At 43.9% G+C, this 18,896-nt stretch overlaps 1 protein-coding gene and 1 long non-coding RNA gene across 3 annotated transcripts in view; one reads left to right on the top strand and one right to left on the bottom strand.

Annotated features, from left to right (window-relative positions):
- LOC117282411 overlaps positions 1–18,896 on the bottom strand; it is a 136,049-nt gene that overhangs the window by 64,286 nt on the left and 52,867 nt on the right. The gene's annotated exons all lie outside the window — the stretch shown is intronic.
- Positions 1–18,896, top strand: part of LOC111865437 (organic cation transporter protein) — a 60,498-nt gene that overhangs the window by 16,974 nt on the left and 24,628 nt on the right. For both annotated transcript variants that reach the window (XM_023853488.2, XM_023853479.2), the window contains exons 3-4: positions 7,419–7,665; positions 13,468–13,577. In XM_023853488.2, the coding sequence (XP_023709256.1) occupies positions 7,419–7,665; positions 13,468–13,577 (357 nt within the window). The remainder of the gene's footprint in view (positions 1–7,418; positions 7,666–13,467; positions 13,578–18,896) is intronic.

Genomic DNA, 18,896 nt, shown 5'->3' with positions numbered 1-18,896 from the left:
TTGAATTTAATTTGATATTTTTGTTCTGGCTACTAGATTGCTAGAGAGGAAATGTCGCAAGGCCCTATTCTAGGAAATGTTTAAACGTGTGTTTGAAGAAAGTACTGATAAACAGAGGGCGTCTAAATTACTTCATTAGTTCGTTATTTATTTTTGACTAAAACTTTTAGTCCTTATCTCTGTTACTGTAATCAACAGAATACAGTGCACCTTCAATCGATTTTCTGTACGTCGAAAATACTGGACTCTTTTATTATTAGCATAATATTACTTATTTCAACGACACTTGTTGACACACTTCTAACACTTCTCAAGGCCTTGTTTTTGCATAACCTTTGAAATATTCATGAAGAAATACCCAAGTAGGCCTACCTTTATTGTACAAGGTAGTAAGTTATCTGAAACGTAACTTTCAATGTGTGGACTTGAAACCAACGCACTTCAGTCATGTTCCAAGTGTCATTTCTCCATTTCATTCACACTTTAATGTAAAACTAAAAGAGTTTCCCAAGGTCCTGAAGGTTCCAGTGTGGACACCTCTTGGAAGACGAGAGGAGTTGGAAGGATATTAGTTTGGGTCTTAAGTACATAAGTTGTGAGGGTGTAGACGGTCAGTCCTTTCCATCTTTGTTTCTAACTGAAAAACTACTTACAGGACACTCACCTCAAAGGACACCTGTTCAAACTGGGACTAACTGATAGTCCCACTTGTAAGAGGTGTCAAGAAGAAAATGAAACAGCCACACATATCCTGTGTGAATGTGAGGCCTTAGCTTATTTAAGATTACGTCACGTGGGTCAATACTTTATAGAACCAAGTGACTATTTCGACGCCCCACTACAAAATCCTACGCTTCATTTGAGGCGCAGGATTTCTGAGGGGGTAATCAAAAGGGGAAGCACAATAGATCAAGATCACTGTAGGTCGCGGTGCAAGGGCCGAGAAGGCCCACCCCTTATACATTCATTCATATAACTGAAAATCTAGTTCCCTTACTTGCAGTTGAATTTATCAGTGTCGCTGAAATGTTGAATGGTGCAGACTTCGTGCCGAAAACTGCAGATTTTTGTGGTGTACTTCGGGAATATAATGGGACACGCTGTAGCGTGGTTGGTTAAGGTACTATGCTACAAGCCGGAAGGTCGCGAGTTCGATTCCTATTGAGGTTCTTGGATTTTTCAATTGATCTAATCCTTCCAGCCGCACTGTGGTTCTGGGATCGACTCAGCCTCTAACAGAAGTGAGTACCAAGAACCTTCTTGGGGGTAACGGGCGGCCGGCCGACGCGTAAGGCTGACATCCTCACCGCAATCTCTGAGCCGATTGTCTAGAAAATGTGGGAACCTCGACAACCTGGTGCAGGGATAGGCCTTTTAACATTTAGTTCTTGAATATGATGACAGTGTCATCATGCGAGTGGTTCAAGGCATGATCACAGCGATGCTTAGTCTTGCCTCTGGCATGCATTAACATTACACTGCTCATATTGTAAATTATCAGTGGTCTAGAGGCCTGGCCGTTTAAAGAAAACTTAAGCATTTTTCTGACTTTTGTGAGCTGAAAGGTTCACTGAAAAGAGAACGATCATAGAAAATAAAGAGGTGACAAACTCAGCGGTAGGAAGCGATGTGAGGACAAAGAAAATGATGTGAGAAGCTTCATGGTTTGAACTCTTCACCAGAGCGATCGAATCAAGGGAAATGAGATAAGCGGGACGTGTAGATAACAGAACTGTACTCGAAAAGGCTGAAAGGAAGAGATTACTTGGGGATCTATGTATAGATGGAATAATACCGTCAATATTACTTAATAAATAATTTTAGTTCTTCCAGCATTATTAAAATAAAATTGTATACCAACGTGCGAAGGTAGAAGTAAAATTAAAGCTATCCCTGTAACAGGCCGTGAAGGCCATTGGGTTGTGAGACGTCGAGGCTCATACATTTTCTAGACAATCGGCTGAAAGATGGCGGTAAGGTTGTCAGCCTTACGCATTGGCCGCCCTTTACTCCCAGGAAGATTCCTGGTACTGATTTCTGTTAGAGGCTGAGTCGAGTCCAGGGCCATAGTGCGGCCACAAGGATTAGGTCAATTGAAAAAATCCAATGACCTCATCGGGCCTCGAACCCGCGACCTTCCGGCTTGTAGCATAGTGCCTCAATCAACTACGCTACCGCGTGCCCCTAACATATGAAGGTAGAGAATATAATATAATAATAGTACAGATCACTGTTTTTATTTACTTATTTGGTATATGCTTTACAAAAGCTGTAAAGCCAATTACAGGTAAACACTGATAATGAAAGCAGTAATAATAATAATAATAATAATAATAATAATAATAATAATAAAGGCAAAAAAAACTATCCCAATCACAGGCCATGGAGGCCTGTAGGATTGTGAGACGTCGAGGCTCCCACATTTTTTAGGCAAGCGGCTCACAGATGGCGGTGAGGTTGTCAGCCTTACGCGCCGGCCACCCTTTAGCCCCAGGAAGATTCCTGGTGCTCATTTCTGTTAGATGCTGAGTCGATCACAGGACCAAGTGCGGCTGGAAGGATTAGGTCAATTGAAGAAATCCAGTGACCCCATCGGGAGTCGAACCCACCACCTTCCGGCTTGTAGCACAGTTCCTCAAACAACTATGCTACCGCGTGTCCCCGTAATAATAATAATAATAATAATTCAATTCAATTCAATTCAATTCAATTCATGTTTATTTACGTGCAATAACTTAACAGCCCAGCGGCCAAATAATAATAATAATAATAATAATAATTTCTTAACATTCTCCTTAGATTAACATAAGAACTAGGCAAGACAAATATTTCGATGTGAACGAATTTTGCCACCCTTTCAGTACAACATACGTGGGTGTGTGTCTGAATTCAAATGTTCTCTGTCTCCTTGCAGAGAGAACAAAACTTGTTTTTCTTAGTAGAAGCACTGCATAAAAAAAAATACGTATGTACGCAATACCAGGAATGTGTGTTGTAATAGTGTAGCAACAAAGTGACCTATTTCTTGCTGCTTGTAGTGTTTATGGCTGATAAGAGCAATTCAGGAATACGAATGTATATAGAACAGGGTTCGCCGGTTTATCATGACTTACTGACAGCTGTATGCCATGCTATATATAGATCATACGGTTAGTCGCCGGCTTCCCACCACGGCGGCCCGTGTTCGATCGCAGTTCGGACCATGTGGAATTCGTGATGGAGAGAGTGGCACTGGGGCAGGTTTTCCCCAGCCAATTCTCATTCCAACGACTGCTCCACACTCATCATCTATCGTCCGGGGCTGGTACAATAGGCCAATTAGTGACCGGCGTAACAAGTGGACTCAAGTCTCACCCCACCCCAGAAAATTAAGAAAAAATAAAATAAAATTGCTGACAGCTATCGTTTCCTCCAGTATCCTTTCATCTATTTAAGGTATAGTAGGTTTCAGACGTTTCTGTCGCGACGCAACAAACAAATTTTCGGCGTCTTCTACTCTCGGATGATTCACACGTTGCCCCCCCCCCTCCCAGTATCGAACCCACAGGAGAGGAGTCTCATCCTTTGAACCAACGGACTCACGAAAATTCTTACCATGTTATGTATGTCCAGATCGTTTCAAACATCGTACCTTTAACTTCCTACAGCCAGTAATAAGAACATAATGGACACACGAACTTGTGAGCTGGGAGAGTTAATAAGTTTGAAAGATAAAGTTGTCTCCGTTCTCATCTAATTAAGCACTACGCCATGAAGGCGTATGAAAGAGTGTATGTATAGATCCAAGCATTATTGACTTCGGTAGGTACGTGTAGTTGGGGTTGAATGGTCAGCTTTACGCCCCGGCCGCATTACCCTCGGGGAAAGAGACCACAGTACCCATTGGATAGGAGGTTGGGTGGACCCCAGAGCCGGCCTGGACGACGTGGAGAAGACAAAAATCTAAACCCTACTGGGACTCGAACTCCAGCCCATATCCAGTCGCTATACCGACGACGCTGTCTCGGCTGCGGACTAGAAATATATGCAGTGTGAAAGTAGGCATCATGGAACCTCTTGTTAAACATTTCCGTTGTACTTAAGGCTGCTGTGGTCTGTGTGCGTTTGATGAGAGGCCGTAGAGCGTATTTAATTTATCCTACTGGCCTGAGAGGTTCGGGTTGCCTTCCTCGGCGCCATCAACTGACCGCCTCTGAGGTCTACCTGCTGCTTAACTGTGTGGAAATTTACCTCCGTGTAGTACCGATGTTTAGGTGTGAAGCTGTACCTCCATTTTGCCTGTACGCCGTTATGACGTACAGGGACAGTCGTTTAGATAAGAGGATGGTCCTCGTATGTTGGTGTTTGTATAGCGTCATCATTACTTCGATCACAAGGATATCACTTAAGACATAATCAGAAGACCTTCAAGTGTGGAGAACTAGAGCATTCTTTCTGCTCTACAGAAAGACAACGGTTCTATAAACTCTAGCTTCAATGCTTTTTCGTGATGCTTCAATAGGATGTGATTATAAATTGCTGAATTTGAATTCAAGAACCATCCGTAAAAAGAGGTAAAGTCGTCCCTGTGCTTAACTAATTAAGCACTATGCCATGAAGGCATATGGGGGAGTGGATGTATATATGTCCACGTTTTCTTGACCTCGGCACTAGTTAGAGGTGAGTAGGTGAGCTTCACGCCCCAGCCTCTTTGTACCCATTGGATAGGAGGCTGGATGGGTCCCAGAGCCGGTCTGAACGACATGGAGAATTGAATGTTCTTGACCCCCCACCGAGAGTCGAACTCCGACCCTTCGGTCGTCCAGCCCGTAGCCAGTCGCTATACCGACTGAGCTCTCCCGGCCCTTCAGTAACAATAGGTACATGGCCGCGCAATAGCTCAAGCGGTTAGTCGCTGGCTTCCCACCGCGGCGGCCCGGGTTCGAGAACGGGTCTAGTCAAGTAGGATTTGTGGTGGACAAAGTGGCGTTGGGGCAGGTTTTCTCAGAGTATTTAGGTTTCCCCTGCCAATTCTCATTCCACCAATTTTTCCACAATCATAATTACCCGGGGCAGGTACAGTAAGCCATTTCGTGGCCGACGTGCCGGGTGGACCCAGCTGGACTCCTCCCCCCACTATGCGAATTAAAAAAATAAATAAAAACCATAGGTACATAGTAAAATCTCAGGACAACCGGTCTCTGGTTTGATACTCGACCTTCCTCAAGACAAAACACCACTGTTAAGAATTCAGTCTTTGCGTTCAGTGTTACTGTTCTCATCCGTACGTTCAAATTACGTCGAACAGCCCGTCAGTGAATAACCTCGGCAACCGAGTATTCTCGATTTCGACCCAATGCAGTCCGGGACGTAGGAGGAATGATGTTGTGAAACGTTTAATTTGCGACAGTAAGTACAATATGAGTAATGTCTTCACGCGAGCCGGTTATTGATTTGCAGATAGGCATCCTCACAGCTCAGTGATGTTGTCACTTTTACTGTACTGTATAAACTAGCTAACTCTGAAGCCAATAGTTACTCAGCCACTCAGTACATTCCCAGTACGTTACCGAACACGAAGGTTCATTACCGTGTTCACAAGAGCCCACAATTGATCCCTGTCATGAGCCACATGGATTCAGTCTGCAACCTCACATACGATTCCTTTAATGTCCATTTTAATATTATCCTCCTATCTACGTCTACATGTTCCTAGTGGTGTGTTTTCCTTAGATCAAATCTTTGTATACACTTCTTTCCCATGCATGCCGTATGTCCTATACATCTTATCATCGTAGTAGTATGTGGCAACGGGTACGAGTTGTGGAGATCCACACTGAGGTATTCTCTGTCTTCAGCACCCATACACAACTGCAGGAAAAATTTTCTGTGGTATAGTGGTCAGAGTTCCTGGCTATAGATCCAGAGGTCCGGGTTCGATTCCCGGCGCTACCAGATTTTCTGTGAAACTCAAAAAGCGGCTGAAGTCCACAAGGACGATGGATGGGTGGAATAACGGATGGATAACATCTGTTGTGTTGAAACCCACATTGATGATCCCAAATTGGAGTTAACTCTGAGAGAAGAATGTTTGCTAATTTTTTTTATGAAATTGGTAACAGTGATATGCCTCGACATTACTGCAGTTAGTGTTATCGCCCTTTTCGTAAACAGATACAGTGACTCCTTCCAGCAGCGAGGCAATGAAGCAGTACGTTGTCTGTAAAGGTAATGGCAAAACTGTGTCTGTACTTCGGCGTCTGGCTCTCTTAACTTCGGCACCAGATGGCGTTGAATGGCCAAATTCTCGCTTCGGCCGCTTTGCCTCCTGGAAAGAACCAATTCGGATGCGGTGGTGGCAAAAAGTAAAATCCCTTCCTCTACCGGAAATCGAATCCTAGACGTCAGGCCCACTGAGTGAGCCATTCCGGCTCATGTAAGGAGACTTACTACAACATAATCTGGACAAATGAATGTGTGTCGGCGAGTGAAATTGGTTACAAGCTATTGAAAATGCGATCTTCCATTGAGTGCTGAAGGGAGTAGATAAAACCTAAGGGCAGATGTGAGGATAATATTAAAATGGTTATTATATACAGGGTGTTGAGAATATTTGGACCGAAGAGAAGTGAAGTGACAGGAGGTTGGAGAAAACTGCAGAATGATGATCTTCATAACTCGTATTCTTCTCCAATTATAATCAGAATTATCAAGTCAAGGAGGATACGGTGGGTAGGGCATGTAACACGAATGGAGAGAAGAGGGATGCATATAGGATATTGTTGGGAAAGCCGGAAGGAAAGAGAACACTGGGAAGACCAAGGCGTATTTGGGTGGACAATATTAGAATGGATATTAGAGAGAGATAGGGTGGGAAGCTATGGATTTGATTGATCTGGCCCAGGACAGGGACCAGTTGAGGGCTTTTGTGAACACGGTTCCATAAAATGCTGGGAAATTCTTGAGCATCTGCAGAATTAGAGGCTCCTCAAGAAAGGCTCAGCTCCATGAGTACGTAATTACGACCGCCCCATAGCTCAAGCGGTTAGTCGCTGGCTTCCCACCGCGGCGTCCCGGGTTCGATCCCGGGTCTGGTCAAGTGGGATTTTTGGTGAACAAAGTGGCGCTGGGGCAGGTTTTCTCCGAGTACTTCGGTTTCTCCTGCCAATCTTCATTCCACCAATTGCTCCACAATCACCCTCACGAAGTGGCCGCAGTGCAGGGAACGTAGTCCCATCCCACTAGCATTGAAACGAAAGAAAGAAATTATACATTTAGGGCTTGATGGCGTGGACTCAGTTTAGTTGACTCGTGGTCCAGTAGTGATATGTTGTTAATAAGGTAATGAAACAGATGTGCGCCTGTTTGCTACTCCATGGAATGAGTTTGAAGACTACAGCTGCATAATCATTTTGAATTGTTGTGTGATATGTTTGCAGGTGCCATATCCCTGAATGCGATGCTGACGGAGCGTTATATCAACCCGAATGGCTACGTGGCGCTGTACCATATCTGGATGGCAAGCCTAGCTCTTGTGAGAGATACCTGGCACGGAATACATCATCCGCCAGTGGCTCTCCGACAAACAACAACACCTTCTGCTCACCAGATATATTTGTTAACACCACCACAGTCAAATGTCAGGATTGGGTGTTCGATACAGAAGAATGGACTATTGCGAACGAGGTAAGTTTTCTGTTAAAGAATGCGCCAAAAAACGTATTCTTGGCTGGAGGATTGAAGTGAAATTTCAGTGCCTAGGTACTTCGGTCTCAGATGTACAAAGTGTGGAGGGTTACTGGAATAATATAAAAGACAGGGAAACATTGAAGTTCTTTGAGAAGATAGCGCCCTCATGTCACCAACCCCAAATTCCCAGTGAATTGCATGGGATTGAATCCCGGCCTTTGTTCAACCTGCAGTCCGTGCACTGGGAAAGTCTGGCGTAACACCTTGAACCGTCCAAAGAGTTCGAAATATTCAGCACCGAAATCTTCCTAGCAGTTATTGCAGTATTATGATACCGCCTTCCATGTGTTCTAACACACTGAATGAGAGTGCAGAGCATACATCACTGGCGCTGATGATAATTTACTGCACATAAAAATCAGTTATTATGAAGGAAAGACAGTAAATAGGTCAGAAATGGCTCACAAAAAATATACACAACAGAACACTGCTCTTCGGTAATACACTCCTCAAGCATGGTCGCCAATTTGACTACTGAAACAAGCTTCTGAACATGCGCATGCGCATGGACTGTGCTGCTACCTAGTGATAAAAGTAGACCGCGCCATAGCTCAAGCGGTTAGTCGCTGGCTTACCACCGCGGCGGCCCGGGTTCGATCCCGGGTCTGGTCAAGTGGGATTTGAGGTGGAAAACTGGCGCTGGGCCAGGTTTTCTCAGAGTACTTCGGTTTCCCTTGTCAATCTTCATTCCACCAATTGCTCCACAATCACCCTCACCTATCATCTGGGGCTGGTACAAGAGGCCAGAAGTGGCCGCAGTACAAGGGACTTAGCCCCACCCCACTAGTAATAAAAATATGTTAATACTCCCAAGAATATTCAAAGAATATTCCTGGTACTCGTTTCTGTTAGAGGCTGAGTCGACCCCAGGGCCATAGTGCGGCTGGAAGGATTATGTCAATTGGAAAAATCCAATGACCTCTTCGGGACTTGAACCTGCGAACTTTCGGCTTGTAGCATAGTGCCGCAACCAACTACGCTACCGCGCGCCCCCGCCACCTAGTGATACACATAGAAAACCTATTACATCCATTACAGCTGTTTTACTTCCATTTGTGACCTCTTTACTGACTGTTGTGCAAAGCTAATCACACTTCATAGACTCGGAAAATATTTGCTCTTGTAAGAGACAGATAAAGTTGTCTCTGTGTTTTAATAAGCACCGCGCCGTGGCGACGCATAGCCCCATTCTTTCATGAATTTTGGCGCTAGCAGAGGTGACTCTTAACCCTAGGAAAAGTGCCCTAAGTACCCACTGCATGAAGACTGGGTGGGCGCCAGAGCCAGTCTGGTCGCGGTGACAAACAGAAAAATCTCCGTCCCCTCCGGGAGTAGAACCCAGATTTTCGGATCAACCGGCACTGTGCACACGTGATCATACAGAACAGTACTTCAGATAGAGTTGTAGATGGCAGTCGAGTTTATATTTCGTATAGTAGACCACAGCCTCTGTGGTCTAGTGGTCAGCGTTCCTGGCTAGAGATCCGGAGGTCCGGATTCGATTCCCGGCGCTACCTGATTTCCTGAGAAGTAGTGGGTCTGGAACGGTGTCCACTCAGCCTCGTGAGGATAATTGAGGAGCTGTTTCAAGGAAATAGCGGCTCCGGTCAAGGAAACCGAGATTAACGGCCGTGGGGATTCGTTGTGCTGACCACGCGACACCCTCAATCCGTAAAATTTGGCGCTGACTTCGCCGACAAGCGGCGATCGCTCGGTCGGTATAGTTCGCTAGCGGACCACAGGCCACAGTAGAACTCTGTAGGATGAGCGGCTTCCCGGAACAATGATGAAGTCCAGTTTGAGCTTCATCTAAAATACTTTCACGTGTTCGAATGACTATAGACGGGGTTTGAATTGGTAATTGGATTTATTGAACACTTTTAAAGCTCGTGACTGTATTTCACAGATCACTGTCACAGACTGGTATTCTCAGTCACGTTTCCTGGTAGCGGCTTTCAGTCGACTACTTATGTAGCCTTGGCACCGACCGCATAGGAAACATCGCTTCCAACAGTTATTCCATTGTTCCGTGCTTACGTTGCCTAACGAGGGCGCTGGTATTTTTGCGTGTTACCCAGCCGTTGCCCATCAGTGGCGGTTTCTCTGGCTCCCCAGTTCTTGATGTGTTTCTATTGCTTGTTCGACGAATATGAACGAAGATTAAATTCGTGAGACGACTTTTGATGTTGATCTCCCAGTATATAACTTTATCGAAATCCATTTAGTCGTTTCGGAGTTTTGACCAGCAACCAGAAGTGCGGGCACCGTTTCCCCATTATTCGTAATGAGCTGGATGTCTCAATACGTGGAGACTCTGCAATGGAATCGGTAAAATCAGTCCAGTATTGAGCGCCTTAAGCTTCGCTTCGGGAGGGAACTATTTATAGTTACTGCCACTGTGTGGGGGGGTTCCTGCTTCCTTCTACCAGCCTGCCCTTTATTCAGAATTGTTCCCCTTCAGAGCTGGCACATGGGGTTGATTCTGAAAGGCCAATTGTAATTAAAGTATAAATCATTCTTGGCTTCAAACTGTTGGGGATCTCTATCTGACAGCATCCCTCTAACAGGGATGTCAAAAGTCGGCGCGACAACATTTTGGAACCAGCATTAAAACAGCAACAAAACATACTGGAACTATTGTGTGTGTTTCCTGTGCGCACTTACGTAATAAATATTGTAGCGTGTGGAGCCGTTGCTATGCAACGACCGCGAGATTGACGATATACCAGGGTCGTTTCTGGGAAAGGGCTCGGTAAACACGCTCCCGTTGCTAGGCAGCAGATTTTTAATAATGCAATAGTTGGACTACAATAATGGAACAGCCATTGTTGTAGCCGTTACCAGGAAATTTCTAGTGAAGACACTGCAGGCCGAAGAAGACTTAGCGTGTAGTTGTTTGTAAAGTGTGAAGATCAACGATAGTGTTATACCTATTTGTAGTGACGACTTGTAAGTGGTCATTAAGTCCATTCACCAATCCAACCCCCTTCGAGAGTCACTCTACTGATTGTCACTATAATTTAACAAGATGTTCTGGGAAGAACAAACCGCCTACTTTCCCATCATACACTACTCTGCATAGAAAACGACGCATCCAACAAAACTTCTATCGTTGCTTGTGTATTCGCTGACGCTGGAAAGTGTTTAAGTAGTCGTTACCTAGCAACGGTGGGGGAATATACATATACAGACACCAAGGTGATCTCATAAGCCTACTTCTGTTTTTTTTAATTGGGAAAGTAGTCTAAAAACGAGGATATACTCGTACACCCATTCCTCGAATGGGATTCGGGCCCGAAGTTCGAGTGTTTGAGCGCCTCAAGCCGTTCGGCTACTGTGATCGGTTCGTTAAGCCTGTGTTATTAAGTTCAACGATAGTTTGGTTCTGAAAATTTTTCAAGGTCTCAAAAAGGAAGACGGTTTAAGAGAATAAGGAGGAAAAAGGAGAAACACTGAAAATAGGCAGTGTGGAAGTCCAAGAAGCTCTGGGAAGAACTAATCGACTTTGATACAACATGGACCGCATAGAAAACGATGCGTCCAATAATTGTTCTTTGTTTGCGTTTGTATTCGTTGCCACGGTAATGTTTTTGCCGAGCTGTAGCCTAGCAACGATAGAGAGCTGCACATAGAGACACATAGACTGATGGGAGGAATTTTATTAAGTACGCCGTTGAGATGGACTGGGGTGCCTTGATAAACATACCCAGTTTCACAGAGATTTGTTCGGCCCTTCAAAAGTTGATATGGGGGAACAGACACACACAGACTGGAAGGAGATCGCATAAGCCTACTTCCAGGCTAATTAGTCATAAGGTTAAAACAGTATTAAGGAAAGGGACACTTCGAAAACAGTTTTGTATTTAAACCTTGTAACTAATGCGAACTGAGCATTTACAATTTTACACCGATAAAGACTTGTGGCCCCTAAAGATTACCTCCCTGCTCTCTGATCCGGCAGCTAAATTAAGTTTCTCACCCCTGCCCTATGAACTGCCCGACGTGAAAAACGGACTGCTGCATATAGGCCTGCTGCAACATTGTTGCGATGTATACCTAGGATGTCCGTGGGGTGGGAAGCGTTGTCACTAGCAACCTAATCCCCACATCTGCAGTCTGCCTTCGTCTAGGTAGATTACTAACGGGATATGTTAAACTTGTTTCTATTTGAGGTAGCTGTTTACGGGTATGTGACTCTTAACGTATAAGTTTAGTGCAAAGAAAGAGCACTGCCTGCAATATTCTGAGCACTATCACGATTTGTGTGTGTGACTACAGACGGGGTATGTATTTATTGACCACACTACGCAACTCAGAACTACAAGTAATTAACAGCCTTACCGCTGGTCTCCACAATTTACAAATCACTACACGTTAAGTCTTCTCCAACCTGCAGTGTTTACAACAGTCGTTCCCTAGCAATGGCTTCTAAAAATGGAGATTCTTCATCTGGTAGAAGAAAACGATGGAGCGATGCCGCTAATATCAAAGTCTGCCGTTTGACCCACAGCTATTGTAACAACTTGTTTTCCTGTGATTCGTCTTGAAGCTGCCCATTCATCTCTTCGGCCTTCTGATTAGCCATTTTCCAAGGACTTTTCCCACTAAAATTCTATATGCCTACCGGTCATATTGTTTTCTTCCTCGTTTTAGCCACATTCCCAGTGCAATGTAACTTATAGCTTTCAGTGCCAAATACAGGCCTAGTAAATGACGTGTATGAATTAAGAAGTCTGTCATTTTGTAATGCCGGTCACAGTGGCCGAGCAGTCTAAGGCATGAACAGTCTTCGCCCTTTCGAACTCTTGGAACGTGGGTTCGAATCCCACTGGACACATGGATGGCTGTGTGTGTTTATTCTGTGTTGGTCTTGTTCTTTGTGTAGGTAGCGGCCTTGCGACGGGCTGATCCCCGTCCAAGAAGTCATACTGACTGTATAGATTAAGAAACTGAAAAAGCGGCTAAGGTCCACAAGGGATGCAGAGTCACAGATAGATAGATAGATAGATAGATCATTATGTAATAATCCCAAGCCATAAAAGTAAAAAAAAAAGTAAGCTATCCCTGTAACAGGCCGTGAAGGCCCATAGGGTTGTGAGACGTTGAGGGTCCCACATTTTCTAGACAATCGGCTCAGTAAGGTTGTCAGCCTTACGCGCCGGCCGCGCTTTACTCCCCAGGAAAATTATTTAATTAATTCCTGGTACTCATTTCTGTTAGAGGCTGAGTCGACCCCAGGGCCATAGTGTGGCCGGAAGGATTAGATAAATTGAAAAAAAAATCCAATGACCTCATCGGGACTTGAACCCGCGACCTTCCGGCTTGTAGCATAGTGCCTTAACCAACTATGCTACCGCGCCTCCCATTACTTCATCCATACCACTTTAAAAAGGATTAAGTAATTGCAATACGTAATTTGCAGGTGGTGTATGTGTTGGAATATTATATATTTTAATATACTAGGAGTTATACGTGTTTAGATTTTTAGCTGTCAGACCATTCTTATCATCTGTTATGGAAATAGGGCGCAATAAAGGAGGATTATGGACGCTGTGAGTTTGGGGGGGAGTAAAAGGGAGAGTCGCCCCCAAATTGTTTGCCTGTCTAAAAGTCTCCACATGAAATTTAGTAATCTGACGCCTCTGGAATGAATGAAGAAAATCATGTGATTCGGAATATTGCATTTCATTGTTCATATATCAGCCATTTTTAACGTTTATTTTCCTGTTTTCTTTTCAGTGGAAGTTTACCTCCTGTTTTGAGAAACAGTGGAGGTTAACGATTGTGGGAACTGTAAATAACATTGGACAGTTTGTCGGTTTTCCAGTTGCTGGCTACTTTTCCGACAGGTAAGTACTTCTATTATTGGAACTGAGATAATGAAGATTCTACAGGGATCGACACTGTTTTCTTGTGCAGTGCCAGGTTTCAGTAAATTTTGGATTTTAGCATTGCATGCGTAGCAGCACTACTTTTTCCAAATTTATGCTTTTCTTTATATGAAATATGTATACTTATACAATATTAGGTCCTATATACAGGTATGCAAAAATTTCATCCTCTGTTTTATTGTATCTTTAACTAGAAAATTACATTCTGGTCTAACTTTATGCTGTTTTTGTAATTGTGAACATATGCATGTATCTTACAGGATTAAATAACTCAGGAATGTCTAATAATGGTTTATGATTGAAACAGACTCCCAAAGAACACTTCTGTTGTCGATTTAATGACAGTATCAGGAATACAAGCCGGTCACGGTAGCCGAGCGGTCTAAGGCATGTGCTGTCTTCGCTCGCTTGGAAACCGGGATCGTGGTTGCGAATCCCTCTCAGGGCATGGATGTTTAGTTTGTGTGTGTGCGTTTTTCTGTGTTTGTGTACAGGTAGAGGCCTTGCGACGAGCTGATCACCCGCCCAAGGAGTCCTACCGTGTGACTAAGTTCTAGAAAAACCGAAGTGAACGGAGAAGTTCATGGTAGTAGGCCTAGGCCCACTGGGGCTGTAGTGCCAAGGGAAAAAAAATTAGGAATACAAATTAATTAAATAATACAATATAAATTAATAATTAAACAATACAGTAACGTAAATTATAAATTAGAATGGTCGATTCCTGCTCCTATTGTAATGTATTCAAGCACTACCCCATACTGAGTCTGCAGGTACACTTTGAGTCTCACGAATCAGCTGACAAACAAAGCACAGTCTGTAGATTAATAACGCGCGGAATGATTTGAACTAAAACCACTTTATTCTAGCGGTGTAGCGGTAACGCGTTAGGCTTTATTCTGGAAGTTCGTGTTCGAATGTTATTTGCTTTCCTGACAAGGGTTGTTTTACTCAGTCTCTGTGGGATGTCCTGAGAGTATCTTTCAGTAGGCTACAGTCAAATCCTTACACATTTGATCACATGCTACGTTTTACAAGTTATGAAGTTGATACAGCTATGTTAAATAACCTAAGGATCAAGGATCAGTGAGCTATGGGTACACTCTTCACACTGGGTACTTCCTCCCCGAGTTACTGGAAGTTGTGTGTGTGCTTCCGGGGGGTGGGGTGGGGGGACGCCCGGTTGTGCTAATAATGTGTATATGGCCCTCGTTTCATTATATAGCGTCGAGGGCCCAGGTTTTATAACATTCATTTCCGTTCAAAAGGACTGGCAGTTGGATTCATCTGAAAAAGAGTCGTGTTTCAACGGATCAAAATTGTAATGGCGGAGTTCCTGGAAAGGAGATAAGCGCGTTTGCTTAGGTCTGTCACTAGACAGCTTACCAACAGATGTCATGGAGCTAAGTGCTTGAACAGAGGGTAGAGTCTCAGCTGGCCTAGAAATCTCCCGCATTTTAGTAAACCCAAAGGTTTTTATAGTGTTCACAAGAGTCCGCCATTGAACCTTATTTTTTGCAAGTTAAGATTTATTTGACCATGATGTGAGTAAAAGGGTAAAGTTGTCTCTGTGCTTAACTAATTAAGCACTACACCACGAAGAAGTATGGGGAAGTGGATGTATAGATCCACATTTTCTTGACCTCGGCACTAGCTGGAGGTGAGTCGTCATCTTCACGCTCCTGCCTTTTTATCCCCGGGGTAAGAGCCCCCGGTACCCATTGGATAGGAGGTCGGGTGGACCCCGGAGTCGGTCTTGACGAGTTGGAGAAGAGAAAATCTTGACCCTACCGGGACTCGAACTCCGACCCTCAGTCGTCCAGCCCGTAGTCAGTCGCTATACTGACTACGCTGCCTGTCAGTAGCTGGGGCTATGTAGCATCGAATGATAGGATTAGTGATTAGTGAACTAGAAAGGATACCAGAGGAAGCGATCATGGCCTATATCGAGGTACTATCCCAACATACTCGTATGCGGGATCTCTTTATTTTGAAACAGGAATGCTACCTACTCGATCGCGATGATCCTGAGCCAGATGAATCCACGCCACATTATCACATCACATTTCTTAACATAAATTTCAATGCCATCGCCATATCTGCAGGCCGTGCTCTTAGAGCAGAATTTATTTTTGGAGAGAAGTGAGAAGGCAAGAAGTAGCTTGGCAGTGGTTGCTCTACATTGTGGGTGAGAGGGAGAGGGTGTACTGTAACAAAGCCTCCTCCCCCACTGACCATACACACCTTACGAACTTTATATCAGTGGACTCCTCCAAATCCATTGCTCATTCTGCTGAGAATGACCAAGAAGTTCTGGGAAGAATTAATCCCCTACTCCCCTTTGATACGACACCGACCGCATAGAAGACGATGTCTTCGCGGTAATTTGTTTACCACTCGTTCCCTAGCAATGGGTGTACACGTAACCATATACTGCAATAATAATAATAATAATAATAATAATAATTGGCACGCTGCAATGTAGTTGGTTGAGTCGCTATACTACAAGTCTGAAGGTCGTGGGTTCGAGTCCCGATGACGTCAGTGAATTTTTCAATTGCCCTAATCCCTCCAGCCGCATTATGGCCCTGGGGTCGACTCAGCGTCTAACAAAAATGAGTACCAGGAATCTTCCTGGGAGGTAAAGGGCGGCCGGCTCGTAAGGCTGACAACCTTACTGCCATCTGTGAGCCGACTGTCTACAAGATGTGGGAGTCTAGACCTCTCACAACCATATGGGTCCATATAAAGGCGCTATATAAATAAATATATACTGTAACCGTCCCCTTTCTGTCTTTGTACTTATTTGCCGGCTTCGGTAGACCATCTGACTCTTATCAGGATCGCGTTACGGTAATAACTGAGGCAACGGGAAACTGCACACTTAAAGCCAGTCCACTGTTAGAAATCAACGACACGATTTCCACTCTCCACAAATTGTTCATTTCAGAAGCGAAATACTATAACTTCATTAGCAAGCACGGAGTAATGTGGCCCTTTATTACTATCAAGGATTAATCGAACCAAATTTTAAGACTGATAAATTTAGATAAATTTGAGGAGTGTAGCCCAATGACCTCTGCCTCCGATGAATTCAAAACGCCAAGTTTTTTAAGACTCCTATCCTGCGGGAGCGTCGCTTCATCCCCTGTGAAGGATTTGAATCGACGGCCTCTCTACCAGACAAGAGTAGTTTGCTATTGGCTGATTTTAACTAGTCAAATTCATCATGCAGTCAGCACTAGACAATCACATAACGAACCCTGAGAATAAAGAGATCCCAAGATACAGAACTCGGAACCCCACATGTGAAAGCGGTTATTTCTTAGTTTAGGGTCCAATTACGCCCTTCCGAAGACACCTTTATGACAGCTACACTTATCAGCAAGACAAAATTTACATCTTCGGCAAACTACAGAGTTGTCTCTCGTGGTAGCCTTGTCCCTTTCCGGACACCTAAGATGCAGGTAACAAAACAAGGCAGTTGTTTCTGTCCAGATGGGAAAAGCAAGTCATAACATGCTAATAAATCGGTCTCCCCATTAAACCAGTCACCCTTCTGAAGTGGCTAAAGAGGACCATAGCGTCCCATGGAGAATTGTAAAAGGTTTGGACTGTCACAATACTGAGTCACACCAGACGGTGTTGTCAGATCATTTTATAATAATTGACTAGTGTGATGGACCAGAATCAATAAAGTTAGACGTACTCTTCTTACTTATTCCGTGTTCTGAAAGATATAGAAAACCTGAAAGACATGTGACTAAGTAACTTGATGCTGATTCTCTTTTTGCATGATGACACCGTATAGAAGTGGGCTGAATTACCTACGATTCATGTGTTCATGATATGTAACTAAGCTTGTTATGACCGAACGTGGCCAGTTGATGGGCTGTTACTCAGAAACTGGATTGCCAAAAAAAAAAAAAAGACTGAGTCAACGTTGTTATATGTCAGTGGCCTAGAGGCCACTGGTCTGTGAACATCACAGATCACTCTAGTACAACCAAAGAGAAACTACATCCATAGCTCTCAGTCCTATCATCAAGTTACAGATGCTTCCAACACAACAGAGAACAAAATGCGCATGGCTCTCAGTCATATCATCAAGTTACAGATACTTCCAAAACAATAGAGAACAAAATGCGTAGCTCTCAGTCCTATTATCAAGTTACAGATACTTCCAGCACAATAGAGAACAAAATGCGTAGCTCTCAGTCCTATTATCAAGTTACAGATACTTCCAACACAACAGAGAACAAAATGCTGACGTGTGCAAATGTTAATCTCCTAGCATTTTAGTCACTATGTTAAATAAACTTATTTTTGGCGCTTGCTTAACGTATGTATGCTAATATGAAGGAAATGGGACCAGGTGACTGGAGTTACATCCAAGCCACAAGTCTGAGAACAGTGTCATGTTAACCACAGATATTTAATGATTTCTCACTTTAGGTAATATGAATGTTTTCATTGTTTTCTCTGACCCTTTATTCTTTCTCTTTTATTTTAATTTACACCGTTGTCCACCAAATTATTCTGCCAATATTATATCTAGGGTTGGGCTCAGTTCTTTCCCATTTGTGTTGGCAGTAGTGGGGAAACTAGATTGAACTGCCCAGGATATGAATGCATGACTTTTGTGAACGCAGCAATGAACTTCAGAGTACTATAAAGATGGATGACCTCATGACCAGCTGAGTAATTTTCAAGAACGGCTGTGCACTGCAGAGTTGCGTAGAACAGTTCCACCTGACATGCATCCAAGACAAATGTGAGGGTTTAATAACTACCTTGCCTTATTCATCACTCATCAGGTATTGTTGGCAAGTGTCCCATTAGTCGTTTGCCAACTGCGGGGCTTGGGTTCCTGACTTTACTTGCAATTGGCGAAGGTCAGGGCGTTTGAGAACTGAGAGGTTAGGTTTGTTTCTTAGGTTAGTTAATGGCACTGTTTCAAGTGCAGAGTTTGCAGAGTTTGCATGGTCATGACTGTCATGTCTCTTAAGAATTTAGAAGCTGCCGTGGTTTGTTGACCGCCTCTGTGGTCTAGTGGTCATAGTTCCTCGCTACAGATACTGGGGTCCCGGGTTCGATTCCTGGCGCTACCAGATATTTTGAGAAATAGTGGGTCTGAAACGGGGTCCACTCAGCCTCGTGAGGATAATTGAGGAGCTGTTTGAAGGAGATAGCGGCTCTGGTCTAGAAAACCGAGATTAATGGCAGTGGAAATCCGTTGTGCTGACCACGTGACACTCTCTATCCGCTAAAGTTGACACT

This window comes from Cryptotermes secundus, unplaced genomic scaffold (genome assembly GCF_002891405.2).
Source record: "Cryptotermes secundus unplaced genomic scaffold, Csec_1.0 scaffold944, whole genome shotgun sequence".
NCBI lineage: Eukaryota > Metazoa > Arthropoda > Insecta > Blattodea > Kalotermitidae > Cryptotermes > Cryptotermes secundus.
This window is presented reverse-complemented; position numbering and strand designations above follow the sequence as displayed.